Source organism: Hoplias malabaricus, chromosome 7 (genome assembly GCF_029633855.1).
Source record: "Hoplias malabaricus isolate fHopMal1 chromosome 7, fHopMal1.hap1, whole genome shotgun sequence".
Classification (NCBI taxonomy): Eukaryota; Metazoa; Chordata; class Actinopteri; order Characiformes; family Erythrinidae; genus Hoplias; species Hoplias malabaricus.
In genome coordinates this window covers 34,360,502-34,387,032 of record NC_089806.1, presented here as the reverse complement: position 1 = coordinate 34,387,032, position 26,531 = coordinate 34,360,502, and the positions used below count along the sequence as shown (strand labels likewise).

The 26,531-nt window shown below is 37.3% G+C and overlaps 2 protein-coding genes across 4 annotated transcripts; both read right to left on the bottom strand.

Moving 5' to 3' along the window:
• Positions 1-376: 376 nt before the first annotated feature.
• On the bottom strand, positions 377-7,189 carry ctsbb (cathepsin Bb). 2 transcript variants are annotated; one of them, XM_066676899.1, is made up of 9 exons: positions 7,067-7,189; positions 6,771-6,856; positions 6,303-6,417; positions 6,096-6,211; positions 5,716-5,801; positions 4,144-4,287; positions 3,833-3,949; positions 2,755-2,883; positions 377-674 (listed from the first exon to the last, which is right to left on the bottom strand). In XM_066676899.1, exons 1-9 carry the CDS (start codon positions 7,187-7,189, stop codon positions 598-600), a joined length of 993 nt encoding a protein of 330 aa, XP_066532996.1. In that variant the 3' UTR covers positions 377-597. The 2 variants fall into 2 exon arrangements, with proteins under 2 accessions (XP_066532996.1, XP_066532998.1); XM_066676901.1 differs by lacking the exon at positions 6,771-6,856 and having other exon boundaries at positions 6,303-6,411; positions 7,062-7,189.
• A 2,448-nt stretch (positions 7,190-9,637) lies between these two features.
• On the bottom strand, positions 9,638-26,298 carry fdft1 (farnesyl-diphosphate farnesyltransferase 1). Of its 2 annotated transcripts, XM_066676831.1 has the most exons (8): positions 26,088-26,298; positions 23,154-23,251; positions 21,030-21,213; positions 20,150-20,278; positions 17,537-17,728; positions 14,793-14,969; positions 12,283-12,435; positions 9,638-10,691 (listed from the first exon to the last, which is right to left on the bottom strand). In XM_066676831.1, the coding sequence occupies exons 1-8, from the start codon at positions 26,184-26,186 to the stop codon at positions 10,473-10,475; spliced, it is 1,251 nt and encodes a 416-aa protein (XP_066532928.1). In that variant the 5' UTR covers positions 26,187-26,298; the 3' UTR covers positions 9,638-10,472. The 2 variants fall into 2 exon arrangements, with proteins under 2 accessions (XP_066532928.1, XP_066532927.1); XM_066676830.1 differs by lacking the exon at positions 26,088-26,298 and having other exon boundaries at positions 23,154-23,460.
• Positions 26,299-26,531: the final 233 nt, after the last annotated feature.

Here is a 26,531-nt window from a genome sequence, read left to right as displayed (position 1 = left end):
GTGTAGACACATATTTCCTGGGTCTTATTTCAACACATTATAACAGCACATAACCAAACAATGTTATCAGAGAGTCTGGGTTCTAGTGGCATGCTACAGTCCATGTCTCATATCAAATTTATTTATATATATATATATATATATATATATATATATATATATATATATATATATATATATAAATGTATTGGTAATAAATGGTGTGGTGAAACAATGTAAAGCGGTCAATAATTAAGGCACTTATTATGTTAACTGAAATGTATATTTATTATATTTGTATACATTTTAATATGATTTTAAATATATTCACCCTATTAAATGGTTAGATTCTTCTCATTTCAGCATAACATCAGCCTTATTCCTTCATAACTTACATTGTTCATCTTTCCCAGGGCTGTCCACTTCTAGAGGTATAACTTTAACTTGTTTTTAATGGTGATCAACATCTACTACTGATAAAGACAGGTTTAATGATTTCATTGTTTATTACAGAGTTTGCAAAATGATAATAAAAGCATGATTTTACTATATTTGTGCCTCTTCATGAAAGAAATGTATTTTTTCTGGGCTGGATCTTTGAAGAGAGCAGATTATCTCTTATAGTTTAGGCATTCCAGCAACCATTTCACTCTCAATTCCACAGTGGTCCTTTCCCCTCAGGATCTTAAAGTACCCTGTAGGAGAAAAAGATTTTAGCATTAGAAAACAAGTAACTTTTTCCATAGTGTTTGTGATGTGTAACTTTTCAGAAGTTTGCTTAGCGTGGATTCACCACTAAAGGACGATAAAAAAATCCAGGTAAGGCCCACAATCTCTCTCTCTCACTCTCACTCTCTCTCTCTCTCTCTCTCACTCTCACTCTCACTCTCTCTCTCTCTCTCTCTCTCACTCTCACTCTCACTCTCACTCTCACTCTCACTCTCTCTCTCTCTCTCTCTCTCTCTCTCTCTCACTCTCAAAAAAAAAAAACATGAATAAACCAATGTGAGCTAACTATAGATAATAGTGCACTATAAGGGAAAAAGCCCACAACACAGGAGGTAGAAACCTTGGGGGAAAATGACTCATAAGGGGGATCTGTCCTCTGGTCAAATAAATTATAAACAAAATAGTTTTAGTTTGGTAGTTGTTAAAATATAAATATGATTTCAGAAAAATAACCAAATATACATCTTTTAACCCTACCCAATTGTGACCCAAATGTGGCTGAAGGAATAAACAAAAACTAGGAAAATTTTAAGCACCAGCTTGAACACATATCCTGTGTCCGAAATAGATCCCTATTCACTATTCCCTATATTATTCACTATATAGTGCACTATTGTTGGGAACTGAATTCAAGAGGGTAGTGAAGGATTTCCAATAATACCTTTTGAAGGTTTTCACCAAACAACGCAGTGGATTATGGGTAATCTGATATCTGCTAGTGTACATGGGTTGTACAGTACTTCTTGCAGTGCATTGTGGGATTCTTTAAGTGCACTGAAAATTGTCCACCATGTTTTCGGACACTACGACAAAATGGCATAATCCCAAAGTAGTGCACTGTATAGTGAATAGGGCACAGTTTTGGACACAGCTATAGTCTTTGGAGGTAGTGCAAAAAGGTGGGAAATGTTTAGATTGCAAGACAGTACCTATGGAATTAAAAGTGTGGAAAGATAAGAGAGAGCAAACAATGTAGGGCTTTGAAAGCTAACAGCAGGATTTTAATGCATACACACTCTGCACCTAGTAGTCAGATAAACTGGTTAAGTACAGGGATAATGTGAGAAGATTTTTAAGCGATACTAGAACATTAGCAGCAGAGCTTTGAAAGTCTTGCAGAGAAAGGGATGAGGTTAAATGTTCATCATAGAACAGACAGTTGCATTAGTCTAACTTGTCTACAAGGATCTTAGAATCTTAGAATTTAGCAACAATGCGAAATGAGGCATTCAAATAGTAGCCCTATAGTAGCTCCATGGGTACAGTCACCTCCCATAGGGGCAGTTGTTAGCCATGGAGTGGTAGACTGTGACAGATGGGGTCGTTACAGTGGAGGGCAGGTCACAGCTGGCCATATCATCCTTGAGCCAACATTTATCAGGGTCTCCAGCATAACTCTCAGTGTATATTCCCTGTACCGAGAATAGGGTCTATAGGGCAAAGCGGAGTAGTGATCAGAGTCTCAGAATGTGTGGTGGTGGCTGGCAGTGCAACCTCATTCTGGGCATTGACTGAGATGGAGTATTGCTGCATCATTTCAACAGCAACAGGGCTGTTATAAATTGTGATAGAATGAGAGAGTGGTTGACACATCTACAGAAGGAGGGAAGAAAATCGACCTGGAATTAAGTATGTATTCAAGTTGCACCAGTGCCATAAATAAATGGACAGAGTCAGAATAGTGTTGTCATATACACCAGGTACCAGGTGAAAATGATGAGTTCTGTCTGTTAATGTTTGAGTATTTCAGTGTATGGTTCAAGTGCTGTTGAGTTGAGCATTACTTACTGAGCATTTATACTTTTTTAAAAATATTTGTGAATCAAACAGGCTAAACATTCATGAGAATGAACATCACATGTTCTTGTTCTCACTGCATTTTACAATAATCAAAACTTTTCCAGAATCATGATTTTAATACCTGACACTATTTTTTCAATTTTAAATGTATCACTCAACACTTAGCATGCATCTTGGTCACATAGCAACAAGCTAATTATAGTAACATTTTTTTTTTTATGGAGGGAAAACCTCTTTACTTCTTACCTTTGTCTCCCCAGTCTTCGTTCCATGAGTTGGCAGCCAACCAGTAGGGAGTGCCATTCTCCTCTCCCCAGCCAAGTATCTTGATGGCATGTCCACCCAGGAGTCCTCCAGTCACATGCTGGTACACTCCTAAGGAAAGGAGGAGTTATTTTCTCCAAAGATTGTCTTCATGGTATGATATAGCCCTGATACCTAGCAGTCTGAATGTATTAGCAATTCTGTGCTAAACCTGCTAAGTGGAGTTTCTTATATGCTAGAATGTATCACAAGTGGCATATACACCGTACATAATACACTGTACTAGTGTCAGTCTAAAAAACAGATAGGGTTTCATGCATATAAGACTGATCCTGTCAATTTGTGGAATGGGACTTTCCAGGTTAGCTCACTGGAGGAGAGAAGCAGAGGGGTGCGTGCAAAAGAGTAGAATTACATCTAAGCCAAATTAAAGACATTAATATATTTCTTCTTGGAAATAACTCCTAAATATGTCATTTTGATGTACAGAGATGAGATTTTATTTGATGTCATGAAAGAGATGGTAAATATGGCCATCCTCAAGCACAGACCCTTTCTATTGAGTATAATCTAGTTAATTAAGGAGGTGCAAAGCCATTGTTGAGTTGTGCCTTAAAGAAAAAATATAAAATCATTTAAAAGATCACTTTCATTACTACTGTTGCTAATTTTTGTTGGTAAAAGTGGAGCAAGCCTCTTTTCACACCACTTGTGGAATGTACAACATTTCCCAGTCATGAGCTAAGCACAGCGAAAATCTGCATTGTGCATGTCATTGAAAATGTGTTACACTGTGCAGCAGTAAAATTTCCGGGCTCTGTCTGAGCCTTACTGTCCTACTGATGATTATGTTACGACTACCGGTGGAGGTTATCTAAGTATCTTCAACGAACACAGAGGTGGGGCTAAAATTCTGCTTGTCTTGCTCTTTAAAGCATTAAACAACAATGATATAAAACAGGGATTATGAGGAATCACAGAACAAACTGGTATGGTGAGTCTTAATATTTTTCCAAAAATACATTTAACTATCAGTGGTGAGGCTCGTAATGAAAATAACCTGTCTTGTAAAGCAGAAAGTCCTCATAGACAGAAAAAGCTGCTTCAACTGGGCCATTTTTGTAGATCTCAGACATGATCTGCTTGGGGTCAGAGGGAATGGAGTACGAGCGCTGGCCTGCAGGGAGAAAAAGAACAAAAAAATAGGTGAACAGATAAGTGAGTTTTGAATCTGAATGTGCACTAGAAATAAAATGAAAAAAAAAACAACCATAATGTTACATAGAGTTCCTTTAAGAATGATCACTTATAAACTCCATATAAAAGCAAATGAAAGATGTTTACAGTTACAGTTTGTGCTGAAGTGCTTACCAAAGTGCCTGTCTTCAGGGTAGGAGGGAGAGTACCCATCAATACATTGATTCACACAGTCAGGGGTTTTCTCCTCTCCTGAGCATGGTGGCCGTGTGCCATTCACATGGTGCTCACATGGAGCGATTGTGTAGGGCCTGCAGCCTGTAACATGTGCAATAAATGCTCTTCACCTTCAAATGCATGGCATTTTGTAGAACTTAATTTTAATTTTGTAAGAAAATTAGACAAATTTAGCAGTAAGAATCTTAAGCTCAATGTCTCTCATTTCTGCAAGGTGTTGTTCCTGCCCTGTCCTGGTCAAACGTATGGATCATGGAACAGAGCACTGTTTTACCTATTCTAAACAGCCCAGTTCAGAAAGACTGGTTTCGCACCTGTTTCTTTAAATGAGAATGAGACAGCTGACCTTTATACAAAGCTTTGTTTTTTTTTTTTTGGCTACTTTTATTTTGTTTATGTTTTCTTCATATTTAATCAGCACTCCTATTTCTCCACACTTTTATTACTATGTTTGGCAATAACTCTCACACTAAAAATAAAATGGTAAATCTTTACAATACTGGTACACAAATAAGCATATATTAATACGTCATTAATTATCTCATAATCATAGTATCACAGTCATAGTACTCATTAGCAGACTGAATTAACAAGATGTTGATACTTAATGTTTACCCTTGTTAATGGCTATTTATGTATGACTAACATGGTCATTAATGTATATCCCATTGTTATTTCCTGATATATTAAGCATTAATGTATGTATTAATTCACTATGGGGACATCATTAATGACGTATTAATATATGCTTATTTGTGTACCATCCATCCATCCATTATCTGTAACCGCTTATCCATTTCAGGGTCACGGTGGGTCCAGAGCCTACCTGGAATCATTGGGTGCAAGGTGGGAATACACCCTGGAGGGGGCGCCAGTCCTTCACAGGGCAACACACACACACACACTCACACATTCACACCTACGGACACTTTTGAGTTGTCAATCCACCTACCAACGTGTGTTTTTGGACTGTGGGAGTAAACCCACGCGGACACGAGGAGAACACACCAAACTCCTCATAGACACCCGGAGCCGGAATCGAACCCACAACCTCCAGGTCCCTGGAGCTGTGTGACTGCGAAACTCCCTGCTGCGCCACCGTGCCGCCCTATTTGTGTACTAGTATTGTAAAATGTTACCAATAAACTTATATAGAATATCCTTCCAAAAGTATAATATTCTCATTTGAGATTTTTGCAATATCTGCAAAGGGCCAAATAAAGAATGATGACAATAGCAATATCTGGAATTGTCGAATTGGAATTGTCGAATGTGGAATTGGAATTGCTATGTGTCGAATGCTTTTAGTATATTAAATATATCTACATTGGCTAATCTACTATAATAGCTATGGCTGAAAACTGTCTGACACAAACTGCTAGCCGTGCTAGCTAGCACCATGAGTAGAGACACGCAGGCAGAGTATGGCCTATTGTATCCACTGGGAGAGCAAAGACTAATATGCTCTCTAGGACAAGTAGCTAGCTGCTTCAATGTGTTAAAACTCACCAACATTAGAGTCATAGAGTCCCCCAGTCACCAGGCCAGTTTTGGTCCAGAATTCCCAAGCAGCATCTGGAAAACCTCCATAGCAACTGGTACAAAATAACAAGCATACAGTGAGATAACACATATCTGTAAAACACTATACTGAACGATCACTGAGTTAGGAACACCTGCCTTGTATCTACACTCACTGTCCATTTTATCAGCTTCACTGACCACACATGAGCACTTTGTAGTTCTACAGTTACAAATTGTAGTACACTTATTTCTCTGCATACTTTCTTATCCACATTTCACACTGCTCTTTAATGGTCAGGACCCACACACAGGTCCACCACTGGTCTATATTACAAGAGGAAATACTGAGTAAGTGTCGTACACACCCCATCCCACATTCATCACAACATGAAAGCAGGTCTTCTGCAGAGATCTCCACTATGACTTTGGCACCGCTATGGATACAAATTCTGTCTGATATAGCCTCGACAGCTCCAAAGGCCTACGACCACAAAAGAATCATAACAGGATTATAATGACACAGTAACAGGAAGAAGGGTTTGATTAAAACGTGTGTAGTCAGTATGGCATACCCAGCATGATCCACATGAGCCTTGGTCACGAATTTGGCTGATGGTATTGCAGTCAGGCCACTGATCTCTGGAGTCAAAGCTATCTGGCAGTTGAAAGCCTTCAGCAAAACTGACCCTGATATATGTAGTAACAAAAAAATTGCTTTAGGGTGGAATTATAAACAAGATTCATAATAAAAGACATTATACAAAATAAAATACAAGTTTATGAAACTATAAAGAGACAATAGAGAAAGAAATGCAGAAATGTGTATGATTTTTATTGTTTTTTTATTGTGTTTTATTGTAAAGCACTTTGAGACTTTTCTAGAAAAGTGCTACATAAATAAAGATTCACTTATTCGCTTACTTGCTTAATAGAATATATATTTATTTTCACCCAAAAAAATAATAAATGGAATTTGACCGTGGGTGCCCAATTTATTATTATTATTTGGTAGGTATTTGGCAAGAATATATTTTACCTACATTTCAGAGAGCCGGGGACGTCTCAATATGGTACCACAGAGTGATTTCAAATAACTGTAGTCCACATTATCAAAGTTTAGCGTGGCCTGCGATGAAATAAAAGGAATGGAATGGAAATGAGAAAGGACACAAAGATGAAGAAAGAGAAACTGATTCAAATATATATATACACTTTAGTTGATTTGATATTTTTGTGGTTAGTTTTTAATGAGAGCTTTTCAAAGCTTTAGACCAAATAATTCTGTTCCATATTTTAAATTTTGTAAAAGCTGAAATATAAAAATATTAAACATTACTGTCCAAGTAGTATTGGCCTTGTTGATAATGTTGACCATTTCCTGGGATAGTGGAGAGGCTTGTGACTTGGCCCCAGTGAAGGATATGAGGGACAGCAGGCACAAGATCATGATTTGGGACATCCTAAAGAAAGATCAATTCAAATTTTAACTGGACAGAGGTCAAAAAACACAAGTAATAGTGTAAAGAATAGTATTAATTTATTATTGTAGGCTTATAACCAATTTAACAAGAATGAAACTACTTACCTGAGTGTTTCCTTCTCTCCCAACAATGGCAAGATCCTGACACTTTTGTAGTTAAAAACCCTCACTCTTATCTGAAGTCATGAGATTATCTGTCATAGTCAAGTGATCCAATAAAGCCAGAGCCATCACAAGATTTATAGGAGAGCCATGAACTTAAGGTTACTCACTAGAACTATACAACTTCATTGCAGGCGAGAACACTAAAATGAAAAAGCTGGCAGTGAGGGATTTTTATTTATTTTAACTGAATAGAGAAAATTACCACTAAGTCTCTTGAATCCACACAGTGAACTGAAATCTTTCCAGCGACGTATTGTATGCCGTAGAGTTTTATTGATGTTTTGTCAGTTTATGGTAACTGTTGTGTAGTAGTAAAAATGAGTGTTGCCATTTTAATTAATTCATTTATTCACTCACCCTGAAGGGGGCGACAGTCCTTCACAGGGTGACACACACTCACACCAACAGAAACTTTTGAGTCACCAATCCACCTACCAACGTGTGTTTTTGGAACGTGGGAGGAAACCCACGCAGACACGGGGAGAACACATTAAACTCCTCACAGACAGTCACCCTAAGCAGGACTTGAACCCACAACCTCAAGGTCCCTGGAGCTGAGTGACTGCAACACTACCTGCTGCACCACCGTGCCACACATTGCTATTTTATTCACCATAAAATAATCTAAAAATTACACAGTAGAAGAATTTGTTGATGAGTCCCATTAAGGAAAGAACACTGCAAAGCATGTACATCGATTTTTTTTGTCGGTAATATTGTGTACAAAAGTATGCGTGTGTTTTATTTAGACAATTTAAAGACTGCGATCTTAACATTAGCAATAGTGAACATAGATTATTAATACTTAATTTTAGTTTATTTTTAAAAATAAAATCACTATTTTAATGATTAATACAAAATGTATTTACCATAAAATGACAATGACAGAAGGTTTGTATTTTATATTCCAATTACACGTTACACAAAAACACTTTCAAACTTATTTGTACAGGAAGGTTTACAAATCCATTATGAATGGGTGCAAACCTTGTGAAAGCTATTATCATTTTTTACAACAGCAGTAAATCTTCCTAGGAAGCCAGAATGTGTCTCAGACAAACATTTCAACTTCAAACCTCACTTGTCTTAGATAAATTCAGCTTTGCTGTTTCCACCATTAGAAAGAAACTGCAGAAATATTATTCCTGAAGGAGCTGCAAGGCAAAAAAAAAAAAAACGCTAACTATAACATAACGCTTGATGAATAATAACCAATTGGAATAATAACCAATGGAGAGATAAGTCAAAAATAGGACTTTCTGGAAGACGGTGCAGATTCAGTGACTAGTTATTTCTGACAGAAACATGGTTTCTGATTCTGCAAAAATATCCTATCACCAATCCCTGATCTTTATTTATCGCATTTCTGCAATATGATTAATTCATAATATCAGTGTTTAGGAATAGAAATGAAGGCTTAGTCCTTGACTATATCCTTCTTTCAATGGAAAGACCCAATTTAAAAATGCTGTGTAGCTCAGGACTAGGCTTAGCCTCTGTTTTGTAAACAACCCCAAAGGTGCTGTATTTGCCTCCTTTATTTTTGCCTATTTATCACTCAGCTTTGATTTTCATTACAAAATCTAATTCAGGAAAAGAACATGAGTTAACACAATATGGTCTAGAACTAACAGAATTGATAATAGAATATTTTATTTGCTTTATTACTTAAACTAAGTGCTACTGGAGAGATTTAGAGCATGACATGCTAATGGAAGGTTCTGCTACAGCAACTCATTGGTGTTTAGATCAGGTAGACCTTGATAGTTCGTCTTATCCTGTCAGCTTTCCTTGCTCCTGACCTTTTGGCTTTCTGTCTTGCTGCACGGCCAAATTATGCTTTTGTATCTGATTAAGATTAGGCTGAAGAACATTTCTTTTGTCATGAAAATGTTTAAAATATTTAGGTGGGGATCAAGGGCAAGATCACATGTATCAAGAGCAGATTATATCACTTTGACCTCACTAAAAATTCATTTTCAATATAAAATACAAAGATCTAAATCTAAAGAACGTATGATAATCTGTTTAAAAGAAATAAAGAACGGAAAGATTTTAACCACAACGTTAGTGGCCTTGGCACTAAATGCTAAGACTAAATTTCATGCCCTTTGAGCCCGCTTCAATTTCAAGAGCTGTATACTGTAGTTTAACTCATGTTTACACAGTAACCGAGCTGCCTTCTGTTTCATTAACCACGCTTATCATAAAGCAAATTATATAACAGACTACTGCACCAAATAAATCATCTGGAGACAGCGTTTACACTTTTATTTTTTGCATTTATGTACAAATCAAAGTCCCTCGATACATAGAAAGTTATAATCATTTCATCTTTGGTTACGTACAAACCCCTAGCTGGCTTTTTATATGACAAAGTTCTGCAGCGAGAACAAAGGTCAACAGACTGCTGCAGTCCATCTATCCAACTCAGTAATATCTAATAAGAGTGGATGTGCTTTCTAGCAACTACGTATCATTGACCTCATTGACAATAGGTCAAAATGCATTCTGTGAAAAAAAGATATCCACTCTGATAACCTGAATTGGAAAACAATTAAACTCTCAAAACAAGGTTCTGAATGTGAACACATGAATATGTTAGAAGTGAATGGCATAGTTTACCACATTAAATCATTAACAAATACCATGCTGCCTGTGTGGCATCACAGAAGTGGCTAGTTGCAAATAGCAAAAAGGACAGGCACGACAAGGCTATCTTGCATGCTGGCCACTGCTTATGTAACAAATATTTTACAGACACAATTTAACATTTAGTATGGCATGATATGAAGATTTTGCAAATGGGACTGCCACATGTTTTACTACATGTTTCCTGGTTATAATTGTGAAAGGAATTTAGAGAAAATCTAAACAGAAAATTCCCAGTGAAAAACCAGAAATGACTAAAAGATTACCAGCAGTCTTTGACAACAGATAAAACTGTCCAGTTTCTCCATATGAGCAGAGCAGGGTAATGGAAGGGAATGAGAGGATGGGAGCTGGAGATGGTGGAGAGGGGCATTAATGTCAAGATCCTATAAGACTACTTGTCATTTTAGCCCTGAAGCTTTTTTTTGGGGGGAAAAGGACAGACTCAGCTGCCCTGCATGTCTGTGCTTCCTGTAGACTGAGTGGCATTGAGATACTGCCAGCTGAGAGCGGCGAGGAGCATGGCAGCGGAAAGGTAGAAGGGAGAGAGGTGATGAGCTCTGGAGGGCAGTGCCGTCATGGAAATTGTTTTTTCCCGGATCACACCCAAGATGCTTAGCGTTTTATCCCGCGACGGATCAGACAGGGAGACTTTCTGCAGAATCTAACGGACAAAACAGAAAGAAACAGTTTTCCATCAATCGATCTTCTAGAACGGCAGAGAAGGTATAATTTAAAAAATTTTAATTCAACATAATTGTCAGGCTTATGTTTCAACTTGGGAATTCCTTGAAATGATTTTATTTCACTTGAATTGTCCAATGGTGGTGAATTATTCAAATATTATTTACAATGGGTAGGACCAATTTTGTAAGAAACACTGGCCTACCTAAGCTATACCGTGATAATGTATTATTACAAAGCATTACATTTTCATTCATTCATTTATTTTCTGTAACCGCTTATCCAGTTCAAGGTCGCAAAGTGGGAACACACCCTGGAGGGGACGCCAGTCCTTCACAGGGCGATACAGCTGTGTTTTCCCTGTGTCCACGTGGGTTTCCTCCAGGTGCTCTGGTTTCTTCCCACAGTCCAAAAACACATGGTAGGTTGATTGGCGACTCCATAAATGTCCGTAGGTGTGAGTGTGTGAGTGAATGTGTGTGTGTGTGTGTGTGTGTGTGTGTGTGTGTGTGTCGCCCTGTGAAGCACCGGCACCCCCTTCAGGGTGTGTCCCTGCCTTGCGCCCAATGGTTCCAGGTAGGCTCCGGACCCACTGTGACCCTGAACTGGATAAGCGTTTACGGATAATGAATGAATGAAAATTGAATGCTTTGTAATAATACATTAGTATAGCTGTATAGGCACTGTATGTGCTGAATGACATCCCAAGGTAAAGGAGGCTCTTTGCGGGTCTTCTCAAGATTGGAGACACTGGAGGAGTCATTTAGTGATGAAATGAGTTGTATAAGTACATGCCTAATCACAGATGCTGAACAACAGACCACTCTACTCAAATTCCCAAGACTGATTACTCACAGGAGTGAAACTTCTGGCAGCTATAGATAAGCTTTTTGCACAACAGCAGCCTACATACGTTTTAAAAACATGTATCCATTCTCGTTAAATTACAACTTTTAAATGGTTTTTAAAAGCAGTTATAATCATTATATGGGATTCTGAGTGGGTGAGTTTTTTTTGTTTTTGCCAAAATCTCTCCCTTTATCTGTTAGCGACTAGAACATAAGGTCATTGAGGACTGGATATTTTTGGTTGGTGTGTTGTTCTCAGAACAGTAGTGACAGTCTAAAAACTCCTGTAGCATGCCAATTTTTTCTGTTAGTGCAAAGCTTAAAAGTTACATCATTGTTTTTTTTATTACATTTTTAGAGCAACCTTAGGCAAAGGCACAGGAAGAAATACATTTCTTAAACATCTATTTCAACTTTTGAACTACCCGGTTTATCATTTTGGAATATAAACTCATCATCATCTAAATCTGTCTCATAATAAAATCTGTATTGTTTAAAGCAAACAAATCCAAAGCTATTGATCAGTAAAACAACGTAAACAGCCTCTGCATCTTACTTAAATGGAAAGAGGTTGATGCGTTATTACTGCATTATTATTGTTACATAGTCACTTTTTAGTACATTTATTTATGTCAGCACATTATGTTCATTAATGAACATACAGTATTTACATTGGTATTTATGTTAAATTATAAACAAACATTAAAAGTGAGACAAACCCACCTCCTGAGTATACTGTGCAATGATACTCTGTACAGCTTGCATGTTGGTGGCCTCCATCATCAGAGTTACAGCTTGACCCTTCCTGATTTTCACCACACCTTGGAATACCTGAGGGTTGTTGTAGCAGGCTGAGAGAGTCGCTATTGCCATAACCTGGTGAGGCAAACACATGGCGTTCTTTACTAAATGCTGGGGTTGATCTGTAAATTCATTCACTCATTTCAGTCATGTTTATAAACACTTTAACAGATTTTTATTTAATACTAAAATCATTTTGTCTTTAATATCTGGCCTCAATTATGAATAGTTAGGTGGAGTACATATAATATTTACAGATAGGGATTGTATTAAGTGATGTTAATACTACAATTTAATGTCATTATTTGAGTAAAAACTCAATGATTCCCATGTTTTGGGGAAAGTGAGAATTCATTTCATTCAAAGTTCTGATGTAGATGAATGTTGTGATTGTGATAGATATTAAGGCCATTGTTGCTCTGATGACAGCTGAGATTTGTTGGTTTTGTCTGACACTGACGCTGACATATTAAAGGTTATTTGAGAAGTTTTGGAAATACAGATATTGATAAAGACTTTTTCTCTCCCTAAATCATAAACCATAAATCTAAGCATTTTTAAATTTAATTATCATTTTCTTAAAACAACCACCCCAAAAGAGACACTCATCTCAATAAAACAATATGATGAGCAGGAACTGCATGGCGTCTTGTTAATAATTAAGCAAGTTAGCATGCTAAATATAGGAAGAACTATGCATTTTTTGGATAGATTTTCATACTTCTTTTCTGTGTGCAAAAAAGCACAGACTAAGGTTACACTCGAATACCTAACGAAGGTGAAAAAAGAAGGGGGTTTACTTGTAGATACTTGTAGCATTTGTAGCCAACAGCAGGACTTGTGTGATCACAGTATGTTATTTAGACTCAGAAACCACCAATAATTGGAAATATTTTGCATAAAGATACTAAGTACCAACTACGGAATTTCAAGATGGAAGACAAAAACACTTCATTAAAAACTCTGGCTCTACTGGTTAAAGATGGAGACTGTGTAAATGGAATTAGAGTGAAAATTCACTTTTAGAATTGGGTGAAAGTACAGATGTGCTCTTAAGTTTACATACCCTGAAAGCTTTGGCATGATAACATACACAAAATTTGACACACACGGGTTTAAATCTATTTGCTTGCAATCAGCGTGTGTGTGTGTGTGTATATATAAAGAGTCAGTAAGTTACTGGGCTCCTGACAGACTTACAGCATGTTCCATCCACAGACACTGCTGGATTACGGGCCATAGGGAAAGCAAAAGAACTATCAAAGGACCTGGAGGATCCTTTATAAAACAGGAAAAGGATATAAAACAATATTCAATCTCAGATATCTGAGATTGATTAAAAAGTGGAACTTGAGGGATTCTGTTGAAACCAAGCCAAGGCCAGGTGAATCAACAAAAATATCAGCTACAACTCACAAATAATGTACAGACCTCTCTGAAAAATGCGGTGTGGCTGTTTCAAGATGCACAATAAGGATGCACTTGAAGATAAATGAACTGCATTATTGAGTCACTAAGAATACAATCTGCCAAACAGCACAGAGACAATGTTTATAATTTCTGGAAGACAATTTGTAGTGATGAGACCAAAATTGAGCTTTTACATTTGGAGAGGAATCAGCAAGGCCTATGATGAGAAGTACTCCATCCCTACTGTGAAACAGAGAGGTGAATCACTGAGGTTTTGGGGATGTGTAAGCTACACAGGCATAAGGAACTTTGTCAAAATTGATGGTGGGATGAATGCAGAATTTTATCAGACAATACTAAAGGAAAATTTGCACTCATCAGCCAGGAAGCTATGCATGGGGGTGCACTTGGATGTTCCAACATAACAATGATCCAAAAAAACAAGGCCAAGTCGACCTGTCATTGGATACAGCAGGAAGAACTGAAGGTTCTGGAGTGGCCACCTCAGTCTCCTAACCTCAGTATCATTGAGCTACTTTGGGGAGACTCAGACTTGCAGTTCATGCAACAGCCCAAGAATTTACAGGAACTGGAGGCATTTTGCCAAGAAGAATGGGCAATTTTACCATCTGAGAAAATAAAACGCTCACCCACAGCTACCACAAAAGACTTAAAGCTGTCATTGATGTTAAAAGAGGCAATACACTGTATTAATGGCTAGAGTATGTAAACTTTTGATCAGAGTAATTTGGGTAGTTTCTGTTGTCATTATGATTTAAAAAGGACAAACACAATTGTTTGATAATAAATGGCTTCACCCAACCACTAAACATGAATAAAAGAAAAGGTGTTGTGTTATCATCCATTTTCTCTGAAAAAAGTTCTGCCAGGGTATGTAAACTTATAAGCACAGCTGTATGCAAAATTCAATTCAAATAAAGCATATGAAGAAGTAACTCCTGCAAAAAAAAAAAAAAATCTCTCAAACCTGGCTTTAAAACTTTGCAAAAAAAAGTGCTGACCTGTGGGATGGCGCAGAAGTTAAAGACACTCTGGTTGCGAAGCCGGGACAGATAGGCGATAACATCAGGAACATGTCGGAGGGCATCGGTCACCAATAAGTTGAGGCAAGCCAAAGCTGAGCTTAGGTTCTGAGGCTGGGCCAAGTCTTCCAAACGAGAGGCAAACTGACTCCATGCCTGTTGTAAATAAAAACACAAAAGCACAAGATTTACTAGTGAACCTGGGAAACTATATTGTTGCATGCTACACACATTTCTTGGTAATAAATGTAATAGTATGTAAAATGTAATAGTATGCATTTTGGAAAATGGGTGTAACAGGTAATTACTGTCAATGCAACCGCAGTGTTTGAATACCCAGGTTTGCAATAAACCGCAACGCTCAAGAACTCACTCCGGTATGCTCTTTAGTGCAAGTTTAGAGTCTTCATTTTCATGCATTTAAATCTTGTGTGAACCTATTGGGAGAATCAAGGGTGAAATCAAATCCTGAGCTAAGTGTATTGTAACGATCACAATACAGAAGGTTTAAATGGGATAAACTACTGAAGGTTTTATTTTTATGGCTGCACTCTGTTAGTAAACCATCTTAGCTCTGTGTTGTGCTAATTGCATGCAGTGCAGATGCAGTTTTGACAATGAGGTAATTTGGAGGACAGAAAACATGTCAGGTGACATGATGGACTACATCTAGTGGGTGATACCATTAAAATCTATTAATCAATAATAATAAAAATAAAAACCAACATCAACAATAATAATAATTCATTCATTGTCTGAAACTGCTTATCCAGTTCAGGGCTGCGGTGGGTTCAGAGCCTACCAAAAATAGCTGTACGTGGGGAAGGTCAGGGTCATGTTCTTCATAGGCATTAGTGCATAAGGAGAACACTTTTTTCCTTGTGGGGATGCTTTTCTGCTCACGAGGGCTGTTCTATGAGCTTAAATCAAGCACACATGGCTGATTTTAGTGCTGAGGGTTTTGTCACTAATGAAACTTATATAAGCCACCAATTTTGGTATTATCATTGTTCACTAGGTTGGGAATAATATAAATATTTACATAGTTACGTCATGTATTGTTTTTGTTGCCTTGCACATGCTGCCATGAGGAAACTGTCACTGTGGGGTGTCACTGGTGCACCTCACCCATTAAAGGAAATGAGAGGGGTAAATCTGACTGGATGACTACATTTGCTGATCAAGTATTTTTGCTGCATTACACAGTATACACACTCTATATTTCTGCCACACCCTCATTAACCTTTGAAATCTTAAACATTGTTTCTGTGCTTTCGCCATGTCCATGAAAAATAAATAACCCTTAATGTTTCAACAAGCCCAGTGACTAATAATGAAAACTCTGTATGTGCTCCACACTCCAGCTGTACCACCAGCCAACAATACAGTCTCTACTATAAAAATTTTTTATTGCAAATATCCTGTTATTGCCCCCTCCAGTGTGTATTCCCGCCTTGCACCCAATGATTCCAGGTAGGCTCTGGACCCACTGCGACCCAAACTGGATAAGGGTTACAGATAATGAATGAATGAATATCCTGTTATTTGTTCTCACTCGCACACACCTTTGACATATCTGTTAATCTAATTAACTGTTACACCATATTAATTTCCATGTGGGATGCACATGGGAAAGCCCTAAAAATTTACAGTTGCTGATAAACGCATTTATTAAAATGATCACTTTCAAAAACTAAAATAAATAAATAGTGCATCTGAACAGACATGATTGGTCAACAGAGGCATTCGGTGCCTTTTTTTTTTCTCGATAAACATTTTCAGTTTCATTATTGCTATTGGCTGAACTATGGCACTGGGTGACATTCGCAGCCAATCAAACACATTTGCTGAGATAAATACGCACATAGCAAAATAAATTTAGCCAAATTGCAACTTTAAATGTAATGAACTGTGCATTGGAGCACATTATACTTGCAAATTATGAACATTTTGATAACTGACAGACCGTGGAGTTGTTTTTAAGAACATTTAAAAATAACTGATTTTCACAGAAGATGTCCTGCATGTATGTGTTACATTGTACTGGGATGGTGGTTGAAACTGTAAATATGGCATAAACAGCCCCATCTAGAATATTTTTCACCAGCTTTTATTAGATCAAAAAATGATCTCTTAAGTGGTTTGGAGCTGCAGAGCTTTGCCATGGTATGATGTGCAAAAAACAAACAAACCACAGGTATTGTGTACAGATCTTAATATTCAAAGACTGTTGAATATATTTCCAGTGATCTGGACCTGAATAAACTACACTGAGCCACTTTAAAATAATTGTTTAAAACATTGTATTTTGTTTGATTATAATGCATTAGCCTCTTATTTTTGCTGCATCAAAAGCATATGGAATGTGCTTTAATTATTGGTCACTGTACAATGTACAATGAAATGTGTCTTCTGTATTTAATCCAACAGTGGCAGTGAACACACACACACCCACATAAGTGTATTAGAAGCAGTGAACACAACCAAAGCAACAGGCATCCGTCTCCCCACTGCTCAGGAAAGAGCCAGGGGTTAGGTGTCTTACTCAAGTGCGCCTGAGCTGTGGAATGAGGGTTCCTTCACTTGATTGAGAGATCAAACCAGCAACATTGTAGTCAAGCCTACTTCTCTAAATATTAGGCCACATAAATTAAGACACTAACCTACATATAGCATTGCAAATGTACTGTATAGTGTGACCGATTCTAGATGTTCCAACTGACCTCCTGTGGCCAAAAGGACCTGCCTTCCTGCTGGTCCTCCAGGTAGTCTCTGATGATGTTGGTCTTTTGTAGGAACAGGCCCATGGAGTTGGCCAGCTCAGTGTCACAACCCACCTCAGGGTCCTCCAGCTGGGAAGCAGAGAAAAGCCGAGACAGACCCACTCCTACCAGACCAGCCACGTAGTGACAATACTGCAAAGGAGAAGATATTACATTCATTAAAGCAGAATTACACAGAACAGCTAAAATATAATAATAATAATAATAAAAAACAAACAAAAAAAAGTAGAAGCAACTATATGGAACCCTGGATTACATCTGTATTTCCACCCTTTAATTAACAGTGTGATAATTTAGGTAAGCAGTTTTCACATCATTAAACTAGTGAGTAATTATATCACACTATTATAGATTTTTCCTTTCTGCAGTTCTAGTACAAATCTAAAGCAGTACACTTGAAAAACAAAATGTAGCTTAAGCACAACTTATTGCTCAACCACAGCTTTAACCTAAATCACAAAACCCAGACATTACAAATATATGCATTCCGAAATTATTGCAGTAAACCATGCATCTCAGTAACTGATATAATAAGTCATTATTATTATTTTCTCATTCTCAATTTCTCTCAAGGTCAATACATAAAGTGTAAAATGAAAAAACATAATACTTAATCATTTGCAATCATTAAACTCTTATTAAAACAATAATTAAGGAAATACAGTTTCCAGGAATAGCTGATAATAAAGCTCTCTAATGTTGTTTTAATTTAATTTGAGCAGACACTGATGAGACAGTCCTCGGAGCTAAAACCTGTGTTTTTGTCTTAGCCTAACTCACTTGTCACATACTTTTGTTTACAACATGTCATTGCAGACACAATGGTAAGGAATGATGCAGGAAGCTCAGGATCATTTCACAACAAATGGTCCACTGGCTGCAAGAGGAAAAACCATCTCACTTGTACCAATGACCACACAATTCCTGACCTTATCACATTTGAAAATGAGGACACATGTCAGAATGTTATTTATTGACTACAGCTCTGCATTCAACAGCCATCATATCCAGAAGCTGATTATCAAACTATTTACACAACATGAAATGTTCTCTCTTCTGCTGGATTTAGATTTCCTAAGCAACAGGCCTCAAGCACTCAGGATTCACAACAGGATATCCTGTTCCAGGCTCTGGAGCCTGCTGTTACAGCCTGCTCATTCATGACCGCAGCACAAAACATAACTGCATCCCTATCATCAGATCTGTTGTGGTGCTCATTACCAACAACAATTACAGAACTTATAATGTGCAACAGCACCTATTTTATTAAGAAGGTGTGTCATAAAAAGGACTGTGTTTATACCCATCACAGAACGCTTCTTAAACAGCATTGCTGTCTGGTACTGAAACGGTTCTGGAGTCAAATATTTCAGCTAACAAGGACACCGAACAGTGCCCATAGAAGGTCCGCAGCATCAGGAAGGATCCCTCTCACCATACACACAGATTGTTCACACTACTCTTGTCTGGAAGAAAGCTATGAGGCATCAAGTCCAAGTCTTACAGAACCATGAACAATTCTTTCCCATAGGCTCAGACTGCTGATCTCACTTCTGATGGACTTTAAAAACTCTGAACTGTCTGCCCTCATCTTTTTTAACCATACATACAGCTCAAAGGCACTGTACAAGTACTGAGAATACTGCCTTCATTTTATATGCAAGGACATTTGAATCACTGCTCTGCTGCTAAAGGAAATTAAAGTGATTGTTGTATTAGTGTATACACAATACTCATTGCAGACCTACACATTCTTGTTTCTACATTCTTGTGCTTAGTGATTAATAGGGTCTGACCTATATGAAAAATTCCCCACAGATACAGTGTTTAATATACCTATAAATACTCAGACTTCAGTACTCAACGCTATTAGTTAAATCCAGCTTTACTCTCATAACCCCACTCCCTCCAAAAACTAAAGGAAGTTCAAGTTGGGCTTTAAAATTTACTGAAAGATACCACATTTCAGTTTGGAGTACTATAGCAGAAGCTCTCGTTTTTAGTTTTTTTTTTCTTTCTTCATCTTTGCTCAGGTGTCTCATTTCTATCCCAGATGTGTTTTATTATTTTTAAGCTTATCTTTGCACTCTCACATAAACACAGATCTATGCTTGGATATACTCAGATAATACACTTGACATAGAAAGAGGTGTAAAATCAGAATGGCTAATTTTATCCTATGTTATTCAGTCAAAAACTGACTGGGCTGCCTTATTTCAGCTTGCCACGTGATAGACAATCTAGATACACAGGTTTATGGTCAAATGAACATAAAGTTTATATTTAAACAAACGTTAAATGATATTCAAGTTATTTTTTGCTTAGCCGACACTTAGTTCTGGCTTCTAATTGGCTTACAATTAGGAGGAACACCTTACAAATTTTGGATGCCTTTATATTGATTTACATAAGAAGGCAGATGTGAGGCAGATCACTATCTGTGATAAGAATTGAAAATAAAGCTGACTTTGACATACTCAGAGTCCTATCTTCTATAATGAACATACATAAAGCATGATGTAAATATGCAGCGTAAAGTAGATTAAATTTAACCTTGTCCCACTCCTGCATTGAGCCAACTTTCTTCTCAAGGAATTCTGCCATCCCGACTCCCATTCTGTGGCATATGTCTGAAATCACGTCCCGATATTCTTGTCCCAGATTCCTGAACTCTACTGAAATCTGCACAAAGAAAATAAGCAGTCGCTCAAATAATTTTGTAACAAAAAAATACAATTAGTGTGATTTAAATATGCACTTCACTCAAAGTTGGTCATTTGCTTCCATTAGAGATATTTAAAAACCTATAAATAAGATTTTTGCTGATTAAATTACTCATTTCAGGTTAAATGAGCAATCTGTTATACTGACAGCAAGCATGTATGGGTACTGCAATACACATTCAAAACACTGGACACCCTCCCCAGATGTGAAGCTCAACAACGTTGCTAAGTTGAGGAAAACTACAGGAAATGTAAACTTTCATATCTAAAAAGAATTTGCCATAATCACCCTATTTAGACTGAAAATATATATAATTTAGCTAAAATATCTACCTATTTATCGGATTCATGTTTGACTTTCCATTTCCAATTTCAATGTTTCCACTAGATGAGGCTGATGTCATTTTCCTTATTAAATTCCTTATTTTCCTTAATGCTTTTAGAGTTTAGTTCCACTAATGGGTCAGTTTACGAAGCTAATACTGGTGTTATTCGCTAGCTTCTTATTAAAATTTTCCATTCCACATTAAATAGCTGATCATGTGTGGCTTATTCCTCACTTTCTTTATTTAAAACCCCAAAACCCATGGTTTTTCTTCCGACACAGTGAGACTCTCTTGAGATTGGCCCTGCTTAAAAATTGTCTTGTACATAATTGCTACCTCCAGGCAACTGTGTGTCAGTATAATGGGATTACATTTGTATATTACCGACGGAAAGTCCTCCAGAACTTGTCTGTCTTTCTCTTTGCTCTCTGTGAAGCACCAGTCTGTTTGGTAGAGGAAAGTGTGGAAGTCATGTAGCAGTGGAACCTTCTTTTCCAGAGGAATCGTCATGTCATCCTCAATTGTGTCCAGGGCCCGGAGAACAAGGTAGAATATACATACTGCATGACTAATAGAGGAAAACAGAAAGAGGAGAGAGCAATGCGCAATTAAAACAAAACAGATGTTAACAGTAACATATTCCCTGAAGCTTTGCCTTAAGCTTATATAACCATGTACATATTCTTTGGAGAAATACTGCTATGGGTTTGTTATATATATATGTTCACATAAACTCCTTTCAAATACCATTTTATAGTTTTTAAACAAGATCACACACCACAGATATAAACAACCATGCTAGTGCTTTTAATTTGTTTAAAGTTCCTGTCTCTAAGATTCCTTAATAAGCTATATATTCTCTTAGCTAAAAGGTTTTTGCTGAAAATATCAACAAGCTACAGTCTAACTAACCATATGTCAATTCTTATAGCCAGTATTTAATCTGTTGCACAAGGAATGCAATGGTTTGTTTCCATATCGCTGCACCTCGATAACGATAATTTAACAAAAGATCATGCCAAAAATTCAAAATTATTTCGTACTGTAATTAATTCACATAAACCCTTGAAACATTTCCTTCATCAATTTTTAACTGAGCTCTCACTATATACTGCATTCTGCATTCCACAGCTCTGAAAGGAGCCTGCACTACAACACGTTTTAAAAAATAACCCTTCCACATACTTAATGCAATTACACATTCTCACCAAAGAAGTCCCTATATTCCCACATCCTCAAAACTTAAGGACTGTTGCTTTAATATAATCTTTACTGTGTGACAAGCTTGTCTAAACAACATGGAGTCCTGAAGCAAGGCAAATCATGTAGCTTTCAAATCAGCTTGGACCAGACTTGTCAGTTCTTTTGCCCGCAGCAGATCACAGAGTAAAACAAAAACAGGATTATGTTTCACTATTTTGCTAATAATGTTTTTTTGTAATTCAAGAGATAAATTAGCCACTTTGATTTATATACAGGGTCATATTCACTCAGAAATAGCAATTATGTTTTTCTTTTTCAAAGATGAGCAGTAAACCTACAGAAATCTAATTTTTATGTAATGCTGAATACTAATACTGACACATGTTAATAATCGTAGCTAATCTGAAAAGTGACAACCTGTAGTCTTCTGAAAAGATTTTATTCTAGACATTAGAACATTGCAGTGAGGACTTGATTGCATTCCACAACATAAACAGTAGCCTTATGAGGTCCAGACACAGACATTGGGTGATTATTACTTGATCAATAACACCACTCCAGCTTCTCCTAAACATTATGGAGATTATACAAAATGTATGAGCACAGCCGAGTTACTGTCAGCAATGTGAAGTCTACAAACATTTGTATGTGTATTTGAAGTTAACAGACTTAAATATACTGATACTTCATTCGTTCAGAATGGAAATATAAACAAACCCATAACTTAATAAGAATGCCACCAATATTTTTACTGCAGCAATACTCAAATAAGTGTTTAATGGTTTTGTGAAAGCAACAATCTATTACTTAGGTTCATTTCAACAAACCTAAATATTGCAATTAAACTTTGTACTGCCTGAGTACAAATAAGTTTGCATCCTCCAAAGACTAGGCACATTACCGTATATGTTAATGTCAGATTAATTTTTATTTCCTGAATTATCAAACTGGAAGGAATACATAAATGTGACTTTTTGTAAAATTAAGATACATTTTAATGTTTCGTTTATTTATATGTTAAATCTCGGCAAATAAGCAGAAACTTTCAATAAATTATTTAAGAAAGTCATCATTAAAGTTAGTTCTTTGTACAGAACATGTTATTATTTATTTTCAATAAGAAAATGTTCACTTGGGATGAGTAAATATTTGCATGAGTGTATGCCAGCTGCTTCTGCAAAGTACAAAAGTTAAAGTTGCAAAGTTGGGCCGCCATGTTAGTTTACAGCTTGTAAGACACACCTCGCTTAAAGCGTGCCTGAGTAGGGCAGAAAAGTAACGTTAGACGGTTTTTGTAGGTCTTACCGTAGTTCTCCGTCGAGGGCCTGGATTACAGCAGCAAAACTCCTGCTGGTCTGGTTGAGATAAACGTAGCATGTTCTCAGAGTGTCACTCATGGACTCCTGACAGGAAAAAAACAAACATGCAGTGTGTCGGTGAGGGCTGGTCGGTTTTACATGTTGGGGTCTTGCGGCGAGGCAGCTCTCATGGACGCCCCTTCTCCCCGTGGATAGCGCTGGTGGTCGGTGGGCCGAAGCCGAGCTCCGCACCGAGAGAGTGCGCTTGAACACGAAGGACGCTGTGCTCTTGCAGCAAACTCCTGCCATGGACAAAAGTTCTCCGCAGGTTTCTGCTATTGAGTCATGACATTTGGGGAAGTTTAGACGTGTCGTAGTGGATGTCGTTCCCAACTGAAGATAAAGCTGAAGAAGCGTGCTAGAGACTCAACCGCTAACATGTAAACCGTTGTAACTTGAGTAAGTGACTATACAACCCTCGTTTCGAGACTCTACAGATCTGCGCCATTGATTTGACCCGCCCAGTTTTCATAACGAAAACAAACATTTCTGACCAATGTACGTGAGGGAAAGGAAGACTTTTAAAACTTTGTATATATATATATAAAATGATAAAAGCCATTGTTTTATTATGTTATAGCTAGGTAATTATTTCTACTTTTTGCCTTATTTAAAGGAACACTAACATTTTTACTGTAAAATTACAGTTTCATTGTAATACTATATTGACATGAGAATAGAGACAGTGTTTTTGTTGCTACTCTGGGCTCAGGGCTGCAGAATTCGTATTATGTAATGTTTTGGAACCCTCCCCCATTCCCTTCCCACTGATTTCAGTACAGTGCAGTAGTATTAATTAGACAAGGAAAGCCCCAAGAGCAAAACCCCAAATCTTACCTAGTGTTCCTTTGAATTTAAATATAGACATAAGCTAAAATTTATAAAGCAGTACATTAAATTTCTGAATTTGTGAATATATCATGATTAAAGACAAAATGTCTAAAACATCCATATACAGAGAAACTTGTGTCAACAACCCACGGTCACCAAACTTCCATAAGCTAAGTTTGCATGTTCCCGTACATTAGACTTTTGCTTAAGCAAATATTATGGTAAAGTAAATAATGTTTACATTTGTTACGTTTAGCCATAGCATACTTTCACACATGTTTTTGCCCCCCATCACCTCCCCCACCCACTCACCTACCCACTCAACCATTTTTACAGCACTGTATTGAAAACCAGTATGGAGGTGTCAGGGGAGGGGCTGTTTTTCTACCCTCCTCCAAAAGCTACATAGTACATTTTTGGCAGTGCTGAGCCCAGAGTAGCAAGGACAGAGGCTCTATTCTCCTCAGGTCAATGGAGCATCACAATGATTTTGAAGGTGTATATTTAAGGTAAAAACAGGCCCAGAAGGGTTTTTAATACAGGCAAGTCTTGTAGTGATTTGTTTACCCTGAACTTGCAAGTGTCAGAAATGTGCTAATGAACATGGGCCAAGAGTAACCTACCTTGACTGTGGGAAGTTTCATGGTGTGTAAACAATCGCCATCTGACTGATAGCTCTATGGATAATATATTTCTTTACGAGGTATGGGGGAATAGAATACAAATAAAAACAATGTTGAAATGAGACTGTTTTACAATGCTTTAACTTGAGCATGTACACTCGCCTCACTATCTACTAGTTTATGTTGGGTGGATAAAATATAATGGGTAGAAGTCAAAATCTCTACAGTGAATATAAATGGGATTTTTACTTCCCAAAACAGGTTGTTGAGAAGTTCATTTGGTATATATATATATATAATATACAGCTGTGCATCTGGTGGTCTAGATCTGGATATGATCCACATCATAATCAGTAATTCATCCCTTCCTCTTTAATGTTTCTTGTTAAATGTCATTTGTTTGACCAAAAATAATGCATTGAATAGAGGACAAATGCAGCTGTAGTTAAGGCCAACCTTTTTGGCATTTATTCTCTCCTATTTGGAGCTGGTCCAACCTGTATGAACACATAGTTGCTCCCTGAATCAAGGGCCATAAATATGCTAATGGGCAAGGACCCAGATTGGGCTAAACGGTTGTAGGCAACAATTACAAGCCCTGTGTTGTAATTGCCCATTGAAACAATGTTTTAAAGAGCAATTTTGGGGTGTCAGTGTCAGTGCAGAAATTTAAAGTGGCCCTGAATAAAATGAATATTCAACCTGTGAACTTTGTATTTGCTAAGAAAAATGGCATATATAGAAGTGTGCATGCCATCATTTCTTTTCTGTAAAAATCAAACTCTCCCTCAAGCCCCCGTATACCCTTCATATACAGGTTAACTTCGTGTACTTCTTTTGTGTAATTCTGCATAAAACTATGTCTGACATTTTAAGTCCCTACGTGGTGTTTTAGTGTTAACTAACTGTTAAATCCAGATTATATCCAGCAGTGGTACAAAGTTTAGTCAAAATGTAAAAAAAGGGTTGAAAGGTAACTGAGTACTACGTTTTTTAATTTAATCTAGAGATAACGAGATTAACACTGAAACATTGAAACGACCCCCCCCCACACACACTAAGCGCGTTATATAATACCAACATTCGCTAACCAAATTCACACTGACTTTATTATATGACGACATAAAGACATGACATCTTTGCTGTCGATAGCGTTTCTGTCTAAATTCATATCTGCTCGGCTGATAAATGCTATGCTTTTTTTAAATAGCAAAAATATGAATGGTTAGACACATTCTTCTATTTTTGTAACATACAAACAAAATGTAACATACGTACATCCTGTTAACAGTAGCTACAACATCTATGTTATGCGTTAGAATTAAAATTAGAAAATAAATGAACCTGGATATTGTGGTTCTAAAAGCAAATGGATTCCAAGAATCGTGTAGTGGGATATTTTTGAGAAGAAAAAAGGCTTTACTCACGTAATCCAATTTGGGCATGACAGTGCGACAGCCTCCGATTTTGTATTTAAAAAGGTTAAATATCTCCTCGGGGTGTCCTAGAGACTTAAGAATGTCCATTTTGTTGTTTTCATAGGGTATTGACTATTTCCCTGTGATCTTTTTATCCATTAGAGCCTCATATCTCCATCCCATGGAGGAGGATTCCCTCTCGTGTCTACCTGATATTACAATCCCTCCAAATCGCGCGAGTCGTCAGATCGACTCAGCTTTCTGATTGGCTACTGCGTCATGGGCTCAGACGCTTAAAACCAATGAACTTCCAGATCTGCTGGTGTGATGACCCGCCCCTCAGATTGCGTGCTGGAGTTATTGTGAGCGAAGTCTCTGACTGGTCAGTTCTCTTTAAGCACATTATGGTCTACTGTATTGTGATTTTAAGAGTTGAGCAAGAACAGCAGCTAG